The sequence below is a fragment of the Sesamum indicum genome, linkage group LG7 (genome assembly GCF_026168435.1).
Source record: "Sesamum indicum cultivar Baizhima isolate 11 linkage group LG7, ASM2616843v1, whole genome shotgun sequence".
NCBI lineage: Eukaryota > Viridiplantae > Streptophyta > Magnoliopsida > Lamiales > Pedaliaceae > Sesamum > Sesamum indicum.
In genome coordinates, this window is record NC_142663.1 from 2,363,155 (window position 1) to 2,382,544 (window position 19,390).

Here is a 19,390-nt window from a genome sequence, read left to right on the forward strand (position 1 = left end):
TTTAATTTCTCTTCTAAATTGTGTATTATTGCGATTGCAACGAGGTAGGTTTGCCTGGACCCGAGATCCATCTCGCTTTGTAAACCCCGAACCCGTACCCAACCAAAACCCCACCCCGCCCAGCAAATCCGCCATGTTTTGTCCAACTTAAATTTTTATTTTTTAATAAATAATATTAATTTAAATTTAGTAATTTAACATAGTTTTTTTTTAATCTAAAATGAATTATATAATACAAAGAATACATTTAACTAAATATTAGTTAAGATGTTCAATATAAAGTATACACTCAACTAAGTTTTTATTTTTTTATCAAGCAATATCATTTTAAATTTATTAATTTAATATAGATTTTGATTTAAAATGAATTATATAATACAAAGAATACAATCAATTATTTTTTTTTATTATTTCAATAACTAATATCATTTTAGATTTAGGTACATACTTTAACATAATTTTTTTTATACAATGAATTATATAATATAAACAAAACAAAATTCATCTAATTTATTTAATTTCTCAATAAGTAATATAATACAAATAATATATTTAAATAATTTTTTCTATTAGTAATACTGTGACACCCAGTTCGAAGACATATGATATAATCAATATTTTATATATACCTCAAACGAATAAATACTTCATCAAAACTTGGTAGAGTATTATTCATTATAACATATGAAAAGACAAAAGTGGTGTTTCTAGCTATTACAATACTTGAGATACCAATTCAGTCATAGTTTTATATTCTTGTAAATATATAGTTAGAACTCCTTATTCAAATTGATACTGTTGATCCACCTACAAATCTGAGAACTAGCTTAAGCTCTAGCTAGATGAGTCACTGCGAATTATATCCTGAAATACGTGGCAGAAAATGAGTTGTCAACTCAGTAAACATAGCTAATTAGCTTGTATATATATATATACACACATATGTTATGTACAACAAAGGACCAATTTCATGCGATAACACCAATCACAAAGTACTCAATGCCCATAGCCATGCAAAACTAATACGAGAATCGAACCTCAACCACGATATAATATTTGATGTTATCGTTTATTTTTTTAGGATCATGTTTAACCAAATTGAGGTGCATCACTCAATGGCCTTTGCCAGCTATCATCATCTCAACCACAATACTTTTTTTTTTTTTTCCGATATCACACAACACACAGCTTGTATGATACTTCATCATCACTGATACCACACAACATATAGCTCGTATTATATTCCATCATCACTCATATCATACAACACACAACTCGTATGATATGTCACATTATCTCCACTGATCAATGACAACACACAGCTTGTCATTAATCATATCATCAAAAGCCATTGCAGTATGCCCCCCAAGTTTGGCAATCCATCTTTTATTCCAAGTTACACATCAACATCATTAACTTCACTATTTCAATTTTATTTTATAATTATTTCCTCGTCAAGAACTTTCTCAAATGATTTCATTCTGCAATAAATTATAATATCACATAATTATTCATTTGACTTCTATACAACAACACCATTGATAGATACACAATAATAATTTCATAGATCTCTAGGTAATTCAGACCAATAGTCAACATCTACGATCAAGTATATAAACAATCAATATATTATATTCGTATAAACATAATTAACTATAATTACTTCAAAGTTCAAGCTGTTACTTTAATAGAGGGAGCAACTCAACCCTCTTCTTTATCCTCATGTCCTATAGTAGATTGTTGTATATATAATCAATACATTGTAAATATCGTAAATTTTGAATACAATATTATATAATTTTCATATATTTTCCACCAATCTTTTTATATTCTATTTATATCGAAATTCAACTTTTCGTTCCATTTTTTTTTAAATAATTAGACTTTCTAAGTCTCTCAAGTATATATTTAATTCATCTATTTGTTCACCAGAGTTCGTTTTATCAAACCCCTCATATGTTTATAATTAATATTCTCAATAAAATTTCTAACTTAAATTATTATAAAAGTCTCGTATTTTTTTTCAATAGCCATAATATTTCTTAAATATACTTTTCAAATATTTCTACGAGTTTTCTATCAATTTCTCGTTGCTGTATAATTTAGTTAAATACCAATACATATAATTACGCATTTGGTTAATAGGCCCTATAAAATTGAGTAAATTAACTATGGTAACGATTAAATCTAATAAATCTAGTAATTCAATTAACCAACTATAACATTTTGAAGTCAAATGTGATATTGTATTGGGTGAATACTATATTTGGTCCCTTAAGTTTTCATTTTGAAACACTTCAATCCCTCAACTTCATTCTTGACTTTAGCATCCTTATGCTTTACTTTTTGTCTTAGTTTGTCCCTCTAATCATTTTTCGGTGAAAACGTTGCCGAATTTTGACTCTTTGAAGGGTAAAATGGTCAATAAATTCAACTTTATCATTTTAGTCCCTTAAGGTCATGTTTACTGATGAGGAATAGCAAGGATTTTCGACATTATCGGGGTTTGCCCATCGTTTACTTGCGAAAGCCATAGCCCGGTATACAAGCGCTAGGCCCGGTACTGCGCTGGATAAAACGCCGGATATTGATCCGGGCTATGGGGGTTGGATTAGAATCCCGTCAAGTTATCCCACATTCCTGCACCTTCTGAAATTACCTTTATATCGTCAAAATTACACCAAAAATGACGAAATTGCCCACTCTCACCTACCGACTTCAATTCTCTGTCAGTTTTCATTTCCCACCAACGACGTGTACCTCATTTTGAAACTTTCCTCAGGAAGAGTGCTTCTGCAACCACACGGTTTTCCCACCGGCGAAGTCTGTAATCCCGTCCGTTGACTTGTATGTGGCTGAGACATTGTCTGTATATCTCTATTTTCAGATTCAACTTGTTGGTCCTCCATTTTTTTTTTTTTTCGAAACGCATTTTCTGTTGTAAAGTCATTCATTTCTCTGTTATGATTAACATTAGTTTTTTCTCTCTTTTTCCGGCAAAGAATCTGGAATGGAGTTGCCGACGAAGTTGTTCCCTCGACGATCTGTCCTACTCTATGCATATCTCTACGGTTCTCTTGCGAACTACCGGATCTCACGATGAGTACTTGTGAAACCCTTCACCGCATCCCTACAAACATTTTCTTCGAAACGTTTATTAAGTTGTGGTATGGTATGTACTTCATTCTTTCAAGTTTGTTACCTCTACACCATAGTGTCCTCTTATCGGCTGACTTCGGTGTCCTCTTTTTAGCCCTCTAGATTTCTTTACCTATTACCAATTTTGAAAGATTTGCATGTCTCTTTTTGTAACCATTTCGGGTTTACTGCACCGTCTATTCACACTTTAACATTTCTTTATGATGGAATTTTTATTTTCTTTTAAGTGGGACTTCAACAAATCCAGTTGGCATACCCTGTTTTCATTTGTTTACCTTCTTACCCAAAGTTTCGGAGGCGGATGCTTAATTTTTTCCTTCCTTATGATGAGGTCATTCAAAAGAGTTACATTGGGTTTAATAATTGTACAACAAATCATTGATGAGCTTGCCGTCGCTTTGAAAATATTCTCTTACGTTACCAAATACCTTGTTGCTCGAAACCCTAGCCGACGTCTACGTCGGGCCAGAACCTACGTCATGAGTACTAGGATCCCGGACCAGATTCACCATCTTCATAGGCTGGTTTCCATTTCTAACGACATGTCTTCGCAATCTCCGTATGGACCGCAATGTTTTCGGACGCCTGTGCTACATGCTTCAGTACTCAGGTGGTATGACCCTGACCAAAAACCTAAGTGTCGCCGAGCAGGTAGCGATTTTCCTTAGCATTGTGTTCCATCACAAAAAGAATAGCGTGGTCAAGCATGATTTTATACGTTCCGGCCGCACGATCCACAAACATTTTCACCGTGTCCTGAGTTCAATGATTAAGTTGTATAATGTCCTCTTGGCCAGGCCAACTCCAATTACGGACGAATGCGTTGACTCTCGGTGGAAATGGTTCAAGGTACTTTTTCATTTATTAATTTCATTCCAAATGCACATACAACGTTGGGCTTGTTTTACCGGTCGGTAGATTGTGGATATTATATACCATTTGCGAATGACGATTTTATTACTACTTGTAGGGATGTCTTGGGGCATTGGATGAGACTTTCACTAACATACGCGTACCTGAAGAGGAAAAAGGAAGGTACCGAACCTGCAAGGGTCATGTTTCTGTCAATGTTCTCGGTGTTTGCAACCCAAACATGCAGTTTATTTACGTGCTTTCTGGCTGGGAGGGTAGTGCGGCTGATAGCCGCGTACTAAGCGATGCCGTCCACAGACCGGGTGGTCTTAGAATATCCTCAGGTTATAATTTCATCCACAATGCTTTCCTATTCCTCTTGTATGCGTATATGATTATTCGGGTTCCGATTTTTTAAAAACATGACATAATGTTCGTATATGCTTTCCCAGGGAATTACTACTTGTGTGACAATGGATACGCAAATGCCGAAGGCTTCCTGACTTCGTATAGAGGTGTTCGCTACCATCTACGAGATTGGGACACTAGAGTAGGAGGACCCCAGAACCATCGGGAGTTTTTCAATCTAAGCACGCGTCAGCTCGTAACGTCATCGAGCGTACCTTTGGTTTGCTTAAAATGCGTTGGGGAATTTTAATGAGTTAGTCATTCTATTCCATCAAGGTCCAAACCCAAATTATATTGGCCTGTTGCTTATTGCATAACTTTCTAAGACAGAAAATGCCTGATGACCCGTTGGAAGATGAGTTGCCTACCGTAGGAGTTGAAGAGACGAAAAATGACGCAGAAATAGTCTGGAATATAGAGCCCAGTCCAACGTGGACCAATTGGAGGGATACACTGGCGACGTCCATGTACAACGAGTGGAGAAGCCACCGTTGATGAGCCATTATTATACAATATTCACGATTGTCTTTGGTTTCCTTCTGTCTATTGCATAGTCCCGCAAGTCAAAGATGTTATTTGAATTTTCTTCTGTAATCAAGTCAGCGTAATGGCATTAGGTGTATCGAGATTGGAGACACTTCTTCGTTGTAGTGTTCTATATCCTGTTTTTTCGTACTTGTTGCTTCGTTCTACTCCTTACATTGTTACTCGTTTACATAGAGTTCTTCAGAGTTTTTCGCACTCGTCCGATTCCAACGTCATTTGTGTCATCTTGTACTGTTTTCATAACTTTTGGTTATTACTGATACATACCATGGTGCCTGTCTAATCACATTTTTCTACTTTATCTTGAATCAGAATATGGAGGTTGGATCTGATGAAGGTAGCAGTATGCCGCGCCATCGTGGTAGGAATCACGATAGGCTTTCTAGACGCCGAGCATGGACAATAATGAAGGAAGAATGCCTTATTGCAGCACTAAGGAATTTGGTGGTAATCTATTGAGAATGCGAGAATGGGTTCAGGAATGGGTATTTGGGACAATTGGAGGCGTACATTCTGAAGCATTTCCCACATTCTAATATTAAGGCCGAACCTCACATCACTTCCAAACTGCACGTCTGGAAAAAACATTACTCTACACTGACCACCATGCTTACAAGGTCTGGGTTTGGTTGGGACGACAGCCGGAACATGGTAACGGTTGAAGAAGATTCCGTTTGGGATGATTACGTGAAGGTATGAACCTAACTCGGTCGTTTGTTTAACATACTTACCTCCATCAATAATGCTGTTACAGATGGATCCATCCGCAAAGGGGATGAGGCATAAAACTTGGCCATTTTTACCTTCCTGGAGGGAAATTTTTGGTCGGGATCGTGCTACTGGAGAACGAAGTGCTAATCCATTTAAGGAGGCCAACGACATCCGAGATGAGGAGATTGGTGAAACCCACGAATGTAATGTGCGGGATGATGGATGTATTCTGGAACCAGCTGAAGACAGGGTGGAGGGTGAACCTGTTTCGTCTTTCAATGCCAGCGTGGATCCCACACAGAACTCCTCAAGTGCTGCCAAACGCACGGGTGGATCGTCCTCAAAGAAGCGAAAATCCACTTATTTGTATGATGGTATCCCTAAATTAGTTGAAATGGTCACTAACTTCTGCGAGTCGGCTAACGCGCGCTTGGGAAAGTTGACGAGGGTGCTTGAAAGCGAATTTGGCGACCCTTAACATTGTTCTGTGATATTGCAGCAAGTTAGAGAGTTGGAAGGCTTTGACGAGAACGAACAGTTGATGGTAGCAAACCGGCTGGTGAAGGATCCCAAGGAGATGGAGCTCTTCCTGGGCTTGACAAGGGATTCTAGGGTGAAGTTCGTTCATCTAATGCTCGCAGGCAAGATTTAAGGTCGCGCTCGGCTCCAACGTGTTGCATGGCTATACTAACTCTTGACATTTTGCTGTATACACCATGTAAAACATTGCACAAACTAGGCATCCTAATGTTTTGTCTTATTAACTCCAAAGTTTATTCTGCCCATGGAAGTTATGTATTGAACAAATTTTGGATATTGGTGCAACACACGCATATGACTAATGTATTATGCGAAAAATCTCTTTTCTTTCGCCTGCAACACACATGATTTAAAGACGCTTACTTTTTTAATTCTTTCGTATTTGGTGTTCTCTCATTGTGTGATGTGGTAATACATTGTGGAACTAACACGGTACCACCATCCATGTGTACTGACTAATTACATTTTAAAATTTAAGCAACGTAGTAGATCAATACAAGCAAAATGCATCATACGCAGCAATTGTATTCCAAAAAACTTACAAACACCTACAACTGCCGATTTTGGGGAATGAAAATGTTTAAACTATTACAAAGCTTAGTAAAGGACAAAATTCAGTGTACATACTACGGTATGAGTAAATGAAAATAGGTTACGCCATTTTCCTTCTTCCTAATGAAGCGACTATCGTCAGTCATCCGCCCTTCAACAGCCACCATCATTCGTCCTCCGAAGTTATTGTCAAATCTATAACCTCAATCCCACCTTCCACTTGCTCCGTCGTGTGATGTGACCCAGAATGGCGCTTGCTTCCCTCCTCGACATCTTCATCCGTGGTTTCGTCAGATGTAGTTATCTCATCTCCACAAAATATCTCCTTCAACTCCCACCACCGTCTTTCACCCGCGAAGCAGTATACCCTAGCGAATGGGGTGGCCTAGTTTGCACACGACGTCGCACGACAACAGGAAATCTGACAACGTTAATACTATGGTAGTACTGCGACAATGAAAAAAAAAAACGAAACTTGCAACACATACCCTGAAAATTCTCCTCCACTCATCGTTGTTGCCACTCATCCGATTTGTGTTCTCGTTCCATGTGATACCTCGATCCGCAATCACTTTTCTAAATATATCATATCGCAACCTCACGAGCGAAGCCTTTTTTTGTAAAAATGCATCGGCCATTCTCTTCCGACGAACCTGTTCACCTGCTAGGCCGCGTAGGTCAAAGACATCATATTTGTCAGCCTCCGCTCCGACTGGGGCCTGCCAAGGAAAGCCTGGTGTGCCAGTGCGTCGATGAAAACGCCGTCAATCTTCCGCGTCCAACTTGAACTGTAGAAGTAACGGCTCTGGCCCATACGCTCTCGTCTCGGCATTTTGTACGCAGTAATGGTGGTTCAAAGAGCCTGCAATAATTTCTCCACAATCGAACCACTTTGTTATTTACATAGGTTGGTGTTGCTTCATTTATTAGTATGGAACGCATTACCGTATTTACTAGAGGTATGGCCCACGAGCCGCCTCTATAATTTCTTTTCACAATATGATTATATGCATCGGTACTTTGCGCAATTTTTGTGCATCAATGCGTCCGCCATTTTATTCCAAAATCCGGCTCCGTCCTTTGAAGATGGACGGACGACTTTATTACAGTTTCATGAATTTGCCCCAATCATGCAATTAATATACAAAACAACTACGTATTCCATGCATGTTATACTTTCCAACTTCGAATCTTGCCATATTCATTGCACTATCCTTCAACCATTCCAAGTTCTTACAGAATAAACTTGTTAACCATATCGGAATAAACAAATGTTATAATGAGCGTTGATTTTGTTTAGAAATACTCTTGTACTGAAAATCCATTGGCATCAATCCTTCTATACCAAAAACCGCCCTCCACCTTCATTTGTCCTCATCATTGGGCATTGACTGAATGACCTTTGGGTCCTGATTAACTTGCATCCCCATTTATTCAATTGGTTTTAGTTAGTGATGTGTCAAGTTGAGTGACCCATCACTGACCTCGCATAGAAAACCTGCTAAGGCTGCATCCGCTTGTTTTCACGCAAAGCCTGTTGCAACATAACTCATTTGGCGTGTTGTATATAATCCAAATGAGTACCTGACATGCGCAGCCTTAATGTTAAGGCTGCCCACACCTGGTTTTGGCATTAGTGAAAGAACGTAAAGGGCAACAAAGAAGTCACCCATTCAATGTTTTCATTTAAGTTTTTTTGTTTAGTACTCCTAAAAAAAAAGCAGAAGATTTGTCTTTTACTATTCGGTTTGTGCCAACCCAAATCCATAAGGAAGTGTTAAAATCCTATGGCAGTGTCAAGGGCATGCATAACAGTAGGAGATAATGTTCTATATCCTTGTATTCTCGTTCAATATCATATGGTAGAACATGAGATCTAGAATGAAGCAGAGCAATATGCAAGTCTCTGTCAAACAGAAGTATGAATAGATGGTTTAATTCTGCATTACATATGATTTAAAAACCAAGTGGTTACAGGCAAACGGGTTGAAATGCATTACGAAAATGTAAAACAGCAAGCGAGTCCCCAACTGGATCCACAACAGATGACACATAATGTTTTAAATTCCCTTACGACAAATCCCAAAAAAAATTACACTAATGAACATGACGACCACGAACAAGCACTTGCTACAACCAGGTTCACCCATCAAATTTCGTCATCACTTGTGACCAACGCTATCACATCCGGCTCGATTCTTGGTTTCTCCCCTAGGAAGACCACATCTGGTTCAATAACGTTGCGGTCGTATTGAACAATGTCCATGGAACTGCTTGGCAAAGGGGTGATTGCAGTGCCATTGAAAATTTTCTCCAACTGCTCCCACTTTGGCTCCCCGAAGTAGAAGTATGCCTTTGCGAAAGGATGCTTCTGTACGCCGATAAAAATTTAAATAAAATTAGAAGTCCGGGTAATTGCATAATGCGTATGACAAAGCAATTGTTAAAAGAATACCCGTATGATATTCCTCCACCGGGCCATCCCGCCGGTCATTCTGTTGCTTTGTCGGTTCCAAGTGATGCCTGGTTCTTCGAGCACATTCCTAAAAGTATCGTACCGCAGACGCAGGAAGCTCAGCCTGTCTCGGAAGAAATCCAAATTCCATGATCGGCCAGCGAACTCCCGGATGCCCTGGGCAGCGGTGCACAATGAGCCGTAATCTGGGTTCATAGGGTCGGTCTGGTTTCTACCGACTAGAGCGTGATAATACAAATAGTTACAAAATGTTTCGTCTACCTCTTTGGTCCAGGTCAGAGTATAGAAGTACCGGTGCTGAGCCATGGGGATTTTCTGTTGAGGCATAGGGGAATCTCGATATCTCGAAGGTTGCAGGAGGTTGTGTGTCGAGAAATTTGGGTGGAGGGAAAGGAGTGGGAAATAATGAATGACAGAAGATTGTGTTGATTCAAGGGTTTTTAGAGTAAGTGCTTACGTGATTGTTCGTATATGGGGTGGGCATGGAACAGAGTGAGGCAATTATGGCAAGCTTTTTTCGAGGACCATCGTTTCATGTGTTAAGATGCATTGAAATCGGACCAGTTAATTGAGTTTATTGTGGTAACCAGTAATACTCCATCTGATTATTTTGGGAAGACAGTGCATTGCAAAAAGGGTGGCGGTGCATTACATCAAAATTTAGTAATGACATAATTGTTATTGGAAACCAGGCGGTGCTCGGGTAAAGTGTATTTGGACTGTCGAAGTTAAGCCTTTTTAATGCCTTCAAAAGGCTTTCAGGAGTGGTAGGTAGTGATGTCGTTGGTTACTAAAGTACACCGTAGAACTCTAGTACACCAAAAAAAAAAATTCATTTGGTGTGTATTAATAGGCAAGCAAACATAGGGCTAGTTTCATGCAGTGAACATGCATCATCGTCCCACCAATACCCTGATATAGAGTCACCACAAACCGAAGAAAGCGAAAGGTGGATGGCTGGTGGATTGTACAAAGTCATCAGAAACAAATACAAAACCAGAAAATCAGTCACCTTTTTTTATTTAAAAACTAGAAAGTACTTTCATTCAATCTTCACACTAAAACATTACAGAGGTGTTTGGCTTAAATGTATAGAATGTTAGAGGAAGTACACAAACATAATACAAAAACTAATCAGAAAAAGTAATCCTTAACAAAATTACTACCTGTTCACATCAACTCGAACATGGCGCCAAGTCACGCTTAGTCAACAGCTACTATAGAAGCAAAAGCAAATAAAAATAAAACGTAAAGAGGTAAAACACGGTTGTGCTTGGGGATGCTCAAGCACTATGCAACTGCAGTTCCGGAATGCTCGTGATGAAGGTGAGTTCTTCAAACTCAACATGGAAGCCACTCGTCTATGATTGCAGCACAAGGCAAATCGATTGCATAATTAAATGTAATACATAAACACCGATAATGACCGTCGACAACACTACATTGACAGAATATTAAGCGGCAAAAACAGAGTACCAAAAATAGTTAAAATACGCGTGAATATACCAAAAAATAATATTTAAAACCGGCGTATACGCCGGAACATAAAGATAGCATCATTGTAAGCCAAACATGACAAAGAGTAGAAAAAACAATGGTTCACTATCCGGCTCATAATCAGCTTTCATCCCCAACTATTCTACATCTGATCGGGTGGAGCTATCCAAACTGAAGGAATCTACATCATCACTGTGTCCAGTCATAGGCGCAACTTCGGGTCCACCGAAAATATCCTACAGCTCATCCCATGCGGCTCGCCGAAGTAGTAGTAAGCCTTAGCGAATGAGGTTTCCTGCGAAAGGGTAAAGTTTCTGAAGCCGGAATGTACAACTCAATAATAAACACAAGGTTGGAAAAGCATATGAAAAAACTCATACCCGTATGATCCGCCGCTAATGTTCCTTTATACCGGACATCCTGTTCAACCGTTTGTTCCATTGTATGTCAGTTTCCTGAAGCAACTTACTGAAAGTTTCGTATCGCAACCGTAGAAGGCTCAATCTGGATCTGAAGAAAGATTCAGACCAGACACGGCCGGCATACGCGTTCACAACTTTGGCAGCGAATGTGAAGGCATGGCTACCGGGCGGAAAGGGCTTAGGCTGTGGACTGCCCATGAGCACATTGACTTGAAGAAAGATACAGAAGGCGTTGTCGACTCTCTTGGTCCAGGTGGGTGTGTAAAAATACCACGATTGACCATTGGGGTACTTGCGGCGAGGCATTTCAAGGACTATAGAAGATTACGGTGGTGGGAGAATAAAGAGAATCGAAAAAGAAGATGAATAGGATTTGTGATGAGATGGAAGACCTCTGGTTATATAATGTGGAGGACAGTCGTATACGGACCGGTTATTTGAAGCGGCCCGGATGTATTGAAGCCTAGATGGTTGTATGCTTTTTTTTTCCCTCTCCGCACGGTTCAGTTTTGATATAAGGAGGAGAGTATTCATACTGCAGAAAAATTGGTATAGGCCGTTCCGGTTGGAAGTGCTTACAGAGTAATTTGAATGTCCTACACAAATTACTCCATCACCCAATAGAAAACCACTTATTTTCTGGGGACGTATATGAAACCCATATGTCAGAGACTCAGAGGTGGACATTGCAAATTACTCGCAACAAAAAACAATGTGGTCAGAAGATTATTATACACTATGGGAAGTACAACTAATATTTTGCTTCTTTCCAACACCTGCAAGTTATTACAGATGTGAGCTCCATATCCAGTATCCAACACCAAGAAGTAGAATTAGTAATATTCACTTCAATAACAAACATACCTGGGTTGGAGAGTAGTTGTGGGAACTCCTTCTTCCAATGCCCCTTTCTTTTGTAGAGTAGGCAGACATCATTTGCCTTCGACCACTGAGAATCGCCAATTTTCCCTTTCTCTTTGTCCATTCTCACAGGAGAATTGGGGGCGCTCAGAGCCCCTAGTAATGGCTGTGACAGTTTTTCCCTTGCCCTTTTTCCTCTTCCAGCTTTAGGCCCTCTTGCCTTTCGCTTCGGAGGTTGAAGCCTCTCCTACCAATATTGCCGGCATAGACTTGTGGGGGTCATAGGACGGAGGAAGTAACTAAAGGATCACGTCTATGTACGTATCATTGTCAAGCCCAACTTTAAGGTCTTCGAGCTTCTCCACTAGGGATAGTATCTTAACCCAGTGAATTTGTACAGATGATCCTTTGGCCATCTTGGTTGCGTAGAATGCTTTTGGCGGCATATCTACTATGCCTATCAGGAGCCGCATAAACTTCCTTCGTATGGAGCATTATCAAGCGAACATCATCCAGCATATCATATTGCTTTTGGATGTCATTGGACATCAAAGCCAAAATGATACTACGGACCCTGTGGTTGTCCTCAAGCCACTTCACGAACGTGACACGTTCTTCGGGCCAAGACCCTTCCAGCAAGGCTATTGGGAGTGGCTGGTACAAAACATAGACCTGGTTCTCGAAATCTGGGACAATCCTCAGATTTTGCAACCAGTCGTTGTAGTTCGTGCCACTGAATTTGTTAATCTCTATTATCATTGGTTCTTAGACATTTTCTAGAAAATAGAAAATTAAACAGAAATCAGCAAATGATTGTAATGTTATAATTTAAGTTTAAAGACTTGGTCTTTACTCTTTAACTCTCCCACTGTTTATACAAAAGCCCAACACTCTCAAGTAGGATTTGGAAAATAACATTTCCTAGTGTATTGGGATCCACAAGCGAATTTCTATGTCCCGCTTTTATGATTCACATGGCAAAAGCGTCGTGGGAGGTATCTAATACCATTCTCATTCCATGATATTCCCAAGATCTTTTGTCTCACCTCTGGTTATGAATCCGAGGACTCCAAGCGAATCATGTTGCTCGGTGTTATGCCCAACCCATCAACCAAATCACCTTTCTTTCCTCGCACGCCCACGACTCGTGAGACAGAAAAATGGTGAACATCTTCCTTTATTCACAACAATGGTCCAGCTTTCTTCTATCCCAAATGTGTCATGACTCGTGAGGCCACACTTGGTATCGATAGCTTCCTCACCATATTCTTGTGGATGGAAGGCTTGGACGGATCAAAATCATTTTGATCGAAGTTCATTTTGGGCTTAATATTTAACTTGGTCCAACCAAGTGAGAGTTATTATTATGTTTTACACCAAGACCTCATCACATATTAACATTGCATGCATAAATATCAAATATTTAACGTATTGCCTGCAGTGAAACCTAGCATACACTTGTTGGATGATCACGAGCCCAATCTATGCGACCCACTGAGCCCGCAGTGAGTATAAGGACTGTCTAAGGTAGCCCTATGCTATTACAAAATATAGTACCCATCAACATATAGATGGGTCTTGTGATACCTCCATGTGCCACCTTCTCCGTGGACCTCCTTATCTGTCGACCTTCTTCTCCACAGGCTTGCTCAAAATAAAAACCTCACCAGAAATATCCTATACTACTCACATTATAATTTAAAAAGAAACCTCGATCAGAAGTTGGGGGAGTACATGAGGAGGGAGATAGCTAGCCTTATTATTCCAAGGCTAAAATGAGAAGGAGGGAGAAATTACAATCATAAGGGCACACGGGCCACTCAACAAAAATAAAAAGACATACATGCGGCTTTAGGCTCAGTGATCATCCATTCACATTCATTCTCGCACATAATAACAATTAATCATGTTAAACAAGAAAATGAATATCCCAGAAAAATATTGAGATATCCAATACCACGACAAACAATTATATGTAGAAAACAACAAGCTTAAAATTTGCAATTCAAAGGGATGATGAAGCCCCGTGCATCAAATGCACACCAAAAACAACCAAATTAATTGCAGAAATATAATTTTGGAAAAAATCCAATTTTATTCAAATTAAACTAGCAAAAATTAATATTTTTCCAAAAAAATTGTGAAAAACGGCCCAGCCGTCGGCCGTCAACTACATCAGCAGCCCAATGGCCGCACTGCCTGTGCGCACCACACGCGCACGTGGTATCCACTGCTTACACGCGCGGGCTTGCTCGCGCACTGGCTTCCAGTGCGCACGTTGGCCAGGCTGCGCACAGGCTCTCGCCCACTTCTAGAGTACCAATTTTCTTTTTATTTCCACACATTAAAGTGAAATTAAAAACAAGTATTTCTTAAAAATCAAAATTGAAAAAATTAAATAAGTTAATTTTCTCATATAATTATTCAAGAACAAGAAAAAAAAATATCATGCTTCAAAAGTCTTAAAAATCATATTATCATGCTTATTTACATAAAATCATAACCCCTACATCAAACTGGGCTCTAATACCACTTGAAAGCACCAAGAAATGTGAGTTGATCAGTCCAGAAACACGCAAGCATAGGTTAGTGCATCAAAAGTATTATGCATCAGAATTTTCTTACCTTTATCACATCTATTTCCCGTGTTAGGGACCCCCATGCTATCATCCATAGCCACCTCAACCTCCGGAGAAGGCGAAGGCAGTATGGTGAAACCGAAGTTGCCACAACTGTTTGAGGCCGAGCACGCTGAACATACACTGAAACCGAGGGCTTCGAAACTTTATTGGTTGCACAATCATTCGTTACATGTCCCAGACTCATACAAGTGGTGCATTTTGGAGGGAATCACTCATATTCTTCATCAACTTTACATGCGACTTCCCCCCCTCCTCAGTCGAAGACATGACAACAAGATACTTTGGCAATTTCATAGTAACATCAAGCATAACACACACACGAGCAAAATTCAATCTCGTGCATGCTCTAGTGATCGCATCCTGATAGAACGGCCGTCCTATTCCACTTGCCACCATACTCAATCCCTCATTAGTCTACAATTCCATTGGCAGGTTTTGAAATTGAACCCACATCGGGACTTGTGTGTGTTTCAACTTTCGCATCACCATGCTTGGGTCCTACTTTTGCAAGACTATGGGTTGTCCGTGGAACAACCATGGGCCCCCCTCAATTATCTCCTCCATTGCCACAGTCGTCTTAAATCGGAAGAAGAAAAACCCATTTGAAGTTATTGTAACATCAATCAACAATGGCCATATGGATTTAACGTAGTCTTTAAGGTGATGGAAATAAGGACGTTTACCCAGAAAATATCCAATCTCCGTGGAATTCCATCGACGTAACCTTTTTCTAATAGTTTTCAACGTAGGACGAATAACAATCTCTTCATTTTGCTTCGATGGGGACACATATTACAAAGTTTTACGGGTCGAATTATGGAATGCATCTGCAATTTTGTCACTAACATTAGGAATATTCAAGCAAAAATGAAGGGGAATGTTACCAACAAAAAGTCCGATCTGCGTCAAGGGCTGCACATGTACAGCAGCTGTGATGGGAGGCAAACCCACCACTGATGCATAACAGGTTGTGGCACAATAGCAGCAGCAGAAACAATCATCATTGATAGCGCAGCAGAAATAGTTTCTGTCATCGATAGTGTATGGACTGGTGACACAGCAGCATCCATCATCGAATAGGCCACCACCGGCATTAAAACAGAAATCGACAGGGACTCAACCACAACAATAGTATCCGTTTTCACTGTCTGCACAGCAGAAAATGACGGAATCAGAGAAGCGGGTGCAAGGGCTGGTGGAGACGAAGTCGCACCCAAGTCTTGCTGGTATGGGGGCCGGCGAGCCATGCGCAATCCTCGCGCCAAACACACTGCCAAAACATGGCACAACCAAATTGGACCATATCGCAATTCCCACTTCTTTTTAAAAGTTTCCAGCGCCGTTAGGGAGGCAACATCTCCATCATCAACAATCCTATTCACCAGTGTCAAGAATTGTACAACTTCGAAAGAAGAACAAACGTCATCCGAGCCAATAGGCGACAATATTCGAACGGCAGGAACATGGTGCTCCTCAGTTGCAAGGATGACCCAATTATTGTCGTTTCCAAGCTCGCCTGGGGTGTTTTCGCGGCGGTCAGTCGCAACAGTAATCAAGAAACCAATTTCATCCTCTCCCTGATGGAACTCGCCTCCTAAAGCGGCCTCACTAGAGTCCTCCTCCTCAGCTTCACCATCGTCTCTAAGAGTGCCGTGCGTGAGGGTTGAAGTGTGTGAGAGTGTAGGTGTGCTAGTGTGTGTGAGAGAAGAGAGAGTTTTAGGAGAGTCCATCTCTATGATGCAGGTTTTGAGTATATTGTCAAATACACGCATTTCAATATTGAAATAATAATACGTATTTCAATATTAGTTCATTATGAAATAAAAAAAGAAAAGAAAAAGATTATCGATAAATCAAATGATAATTTTAATATTATTAAATGACAAAAAATTATTTTTCCACAACAAAAATTCTACGATTTTAATTGAAATAATTATCTTGTTGAAGGTATTTTCATATACATTAGTTATCTTGGAACACAATTTTCGTGAATGTATAAAAGAGAATTATGGTGTGAGTTGAAGTAAAAAAACAATAGTATAAAGAAATAGTTGTGGTGTGAACGATGAAAAACAAAGAATCCATAAAAAGAAAGAAATATGGAGTATGGCGAAAGAGGAAAAAAATAATTTTAATTTTGAGTTTATTAAAAATATAAATTAAAGTTGGTGAGAAACAACAATAGTATTGAAATATTTTACTCAATTTTGTTACAAAAAAAAAAAAAAACACTTTTGTACATATCTATGCCATGCATGATTTGTATTAATGTGCATAAAAATAAATTAGCCTAAAGAGATCCAAGTGATCAAAAAAAAGAAGAAAGAAACAAGAGGTCCACAACATCCTAGGAGGCCCAAGTCATGCAGACCCAAGAACACTTGATAGGCGGCCTTGAGGGGCGTCCCCCAGAAATCAGATTGGCAAAGGGAGAAAATTCAAGGCATACTCCTACTCGAACTCGATCAAGCTCTAGACATATTCGGCCTAAAAGGCCCATACACGTGGCAGCCTACTTTCCCACATGACATCTCACTCTCCTAAACGTACCTCATCAATTCCTAGGTCAGCATCCACATTGCACCGCATCAGCTCTAGGAGGAGCCCCCAGCAACTAGGACAACCCAAAAGAAGGAAGGCACCCCCAAAACCTAAGACTCCTAAACCTAGAAGGGACTCCTCACAAAATAGAAGTTCTAGCATGAAAGGGGTCCCCTCCTAGGCAAAGACGTGTGGTTGTGAGCCAATTAGTTGAATATAAGATCGAATCTTGCCTTATCTCCAGATATTTCACCACTTTTTTTTAGAATAAAGGTAGTGTCTAGACCCCCAGCAGGAGGGAACACCCCCTCTATATATATAGGTGCAGTCCCATGACGGGGACATGTTAGAATATGTGACCAAAAGAGAATTAGATTGGTGTATATGTAATCTATTCTAACAACAACTCGATTCTATGTAATATTATTCAGTATATAAAATGAGCATTCGCTATTGGCATTTCATTTATTGCGCTCATTACACGTTCGTTGTATTTCTTTAAAACATCACAACAAAGCGAATTAGACCACTTTTACAACCGTGCAACAGTTGGACTGTGCATTGGATGAGGGTCATGAAACCAACTGCCGAGGGTTGGGTTTGAAATGTTCCAAGTCGAGTACCTCGAGAATGGGCTTTGAGTGTCGTATGAAGAATTGCATTAAGAGTCCCTTTTGTTCAATAAATGTCGTGTTTCATCGACCACAGATGTGGGACGTCTATGCGATCTAAGTGGGTCGATTGGCTAGGTATTGAATTGACTAAACTGATTTGCGGGGATCGTCATATGGAAGCCTTGGAGACTTGATCAGTATGACTCGAATCCCCAGCTCCGATAGTACGAGAGTATTCCTTCGACTTGGGGAATCACGGCAGTCACGTGCATGAGATGACTGTATTTTGGATTTGTGCAAGAGGTGATCGTGTCCCATACATGGTCATTGTAAGCCTTGTCCACTACAGTCAAAGCATCTAGCGAGGACAGTGAGTTCCAAGAAGAGGATTCATCCCATGTCAAAACGTGACAGAGGTACCTCCTATGCACTTGGAGATGCATGTGCGCTCTACAAACCTGTGACCACAGTCATTGCTCGAATAGGAAAAGAGGTTCCTATGTCAAGCAATTTAGCGTAATACGATATCAAGTATTAAGCATAGACGCCTATTCTAGGATGGAACCAACATCTAATTTCATATCCTAAACTAAGGCCGAGAGACGGTAGATAGAAGGACCGTACCCGTATAGACTCGGGAGCCTAGAAGTTCACATGGATATTCGCCTAGTCTCTAGTGTCATGGATCATTGCTAGACGACCACCCATGATGACAGACTTTCTTCATCAATGGTTGATCGATAATTATTAATTAAATTAGATTTAAATAATAATAGTGCTTGACACTAGCGAAAGTCTACTTGAAAGGTGAACCTAAAATGTCACACACAAATCACCAAGAAGGGATGAGGAATTAATTCCATACGTAATTGGATTACTTATAAATGAGAGGGATCCATTGGATGGAGGAGCCCAAGAATAAATTAATAGGATTAATTTATATTGGGCTTGCCCTTATTATTTAATAAGTTTGACTTATCAAATAATAAAGGCTTATTGTCTCATATATTTAATTGAATTAAATATATCATCGACTTAATTATGTGGGATTTAATTAAAATTATTTGGGCCTTGTATTTTATTTTAAATAAAATCAGCAGAAGCACCCCCTAATTAAGTTGATGGAAAAATTCTAGGAAAGGAATTATTGACTAACAATTTCACTTTTGGAAAGTGCCATATTAGTCACCTTTTATTTGAAATAAATGATTTATTACCTTATGCATGGTAGAATGAACCTAAACACATTATAGTACATCCATACAAGGTATATATGTATATTAATTATTTGGAATGACTAATGAATATATAACACACAACAAAATTAATTTCCTACCCTAAGAAATCCACTTGGCCGCCCCCTCCTCTGAAGCACACTTGGTGTCTTTTTCTTCCCAATTCTTCTACTTAGCAAATTGAGTTGAGGGATTCCTAATTTCGGTGTGCTGTGGACGCATCTTTAGAGGGCTTCTATGTTACAGTCTTGCGTATACGGATCAAACAAAGAAGTCTCGAAGTAAATTAATCAAAGAGGTAATACTTGATTTATAATTTTTTTGTACCTCTCAT

At 39.5% G+C, this 19,390-nt stretch overlaps 1 protein-coding gene across 1 annotated transcript; it reads right to left on the reverse strand.

Moving 5' to 3' along the window:
• Window positions 1-12,402: 12,402 nt before the first annotated feature.
• Window positions 12,403-12,783, reverse strand: LOC148787455 (uncharacterized). The gene has a single exon (XM_088882367.1). The coding sequence runs from the start codon at window positions 12,781-12,783 to the stop codon at window positions 12,403-12,405; it is 381 nt and encodes a 126-aa protein (XP_088738493.1).
• Window positions 12,784-19,390: the final 6,607 nt, after the last annotated feature.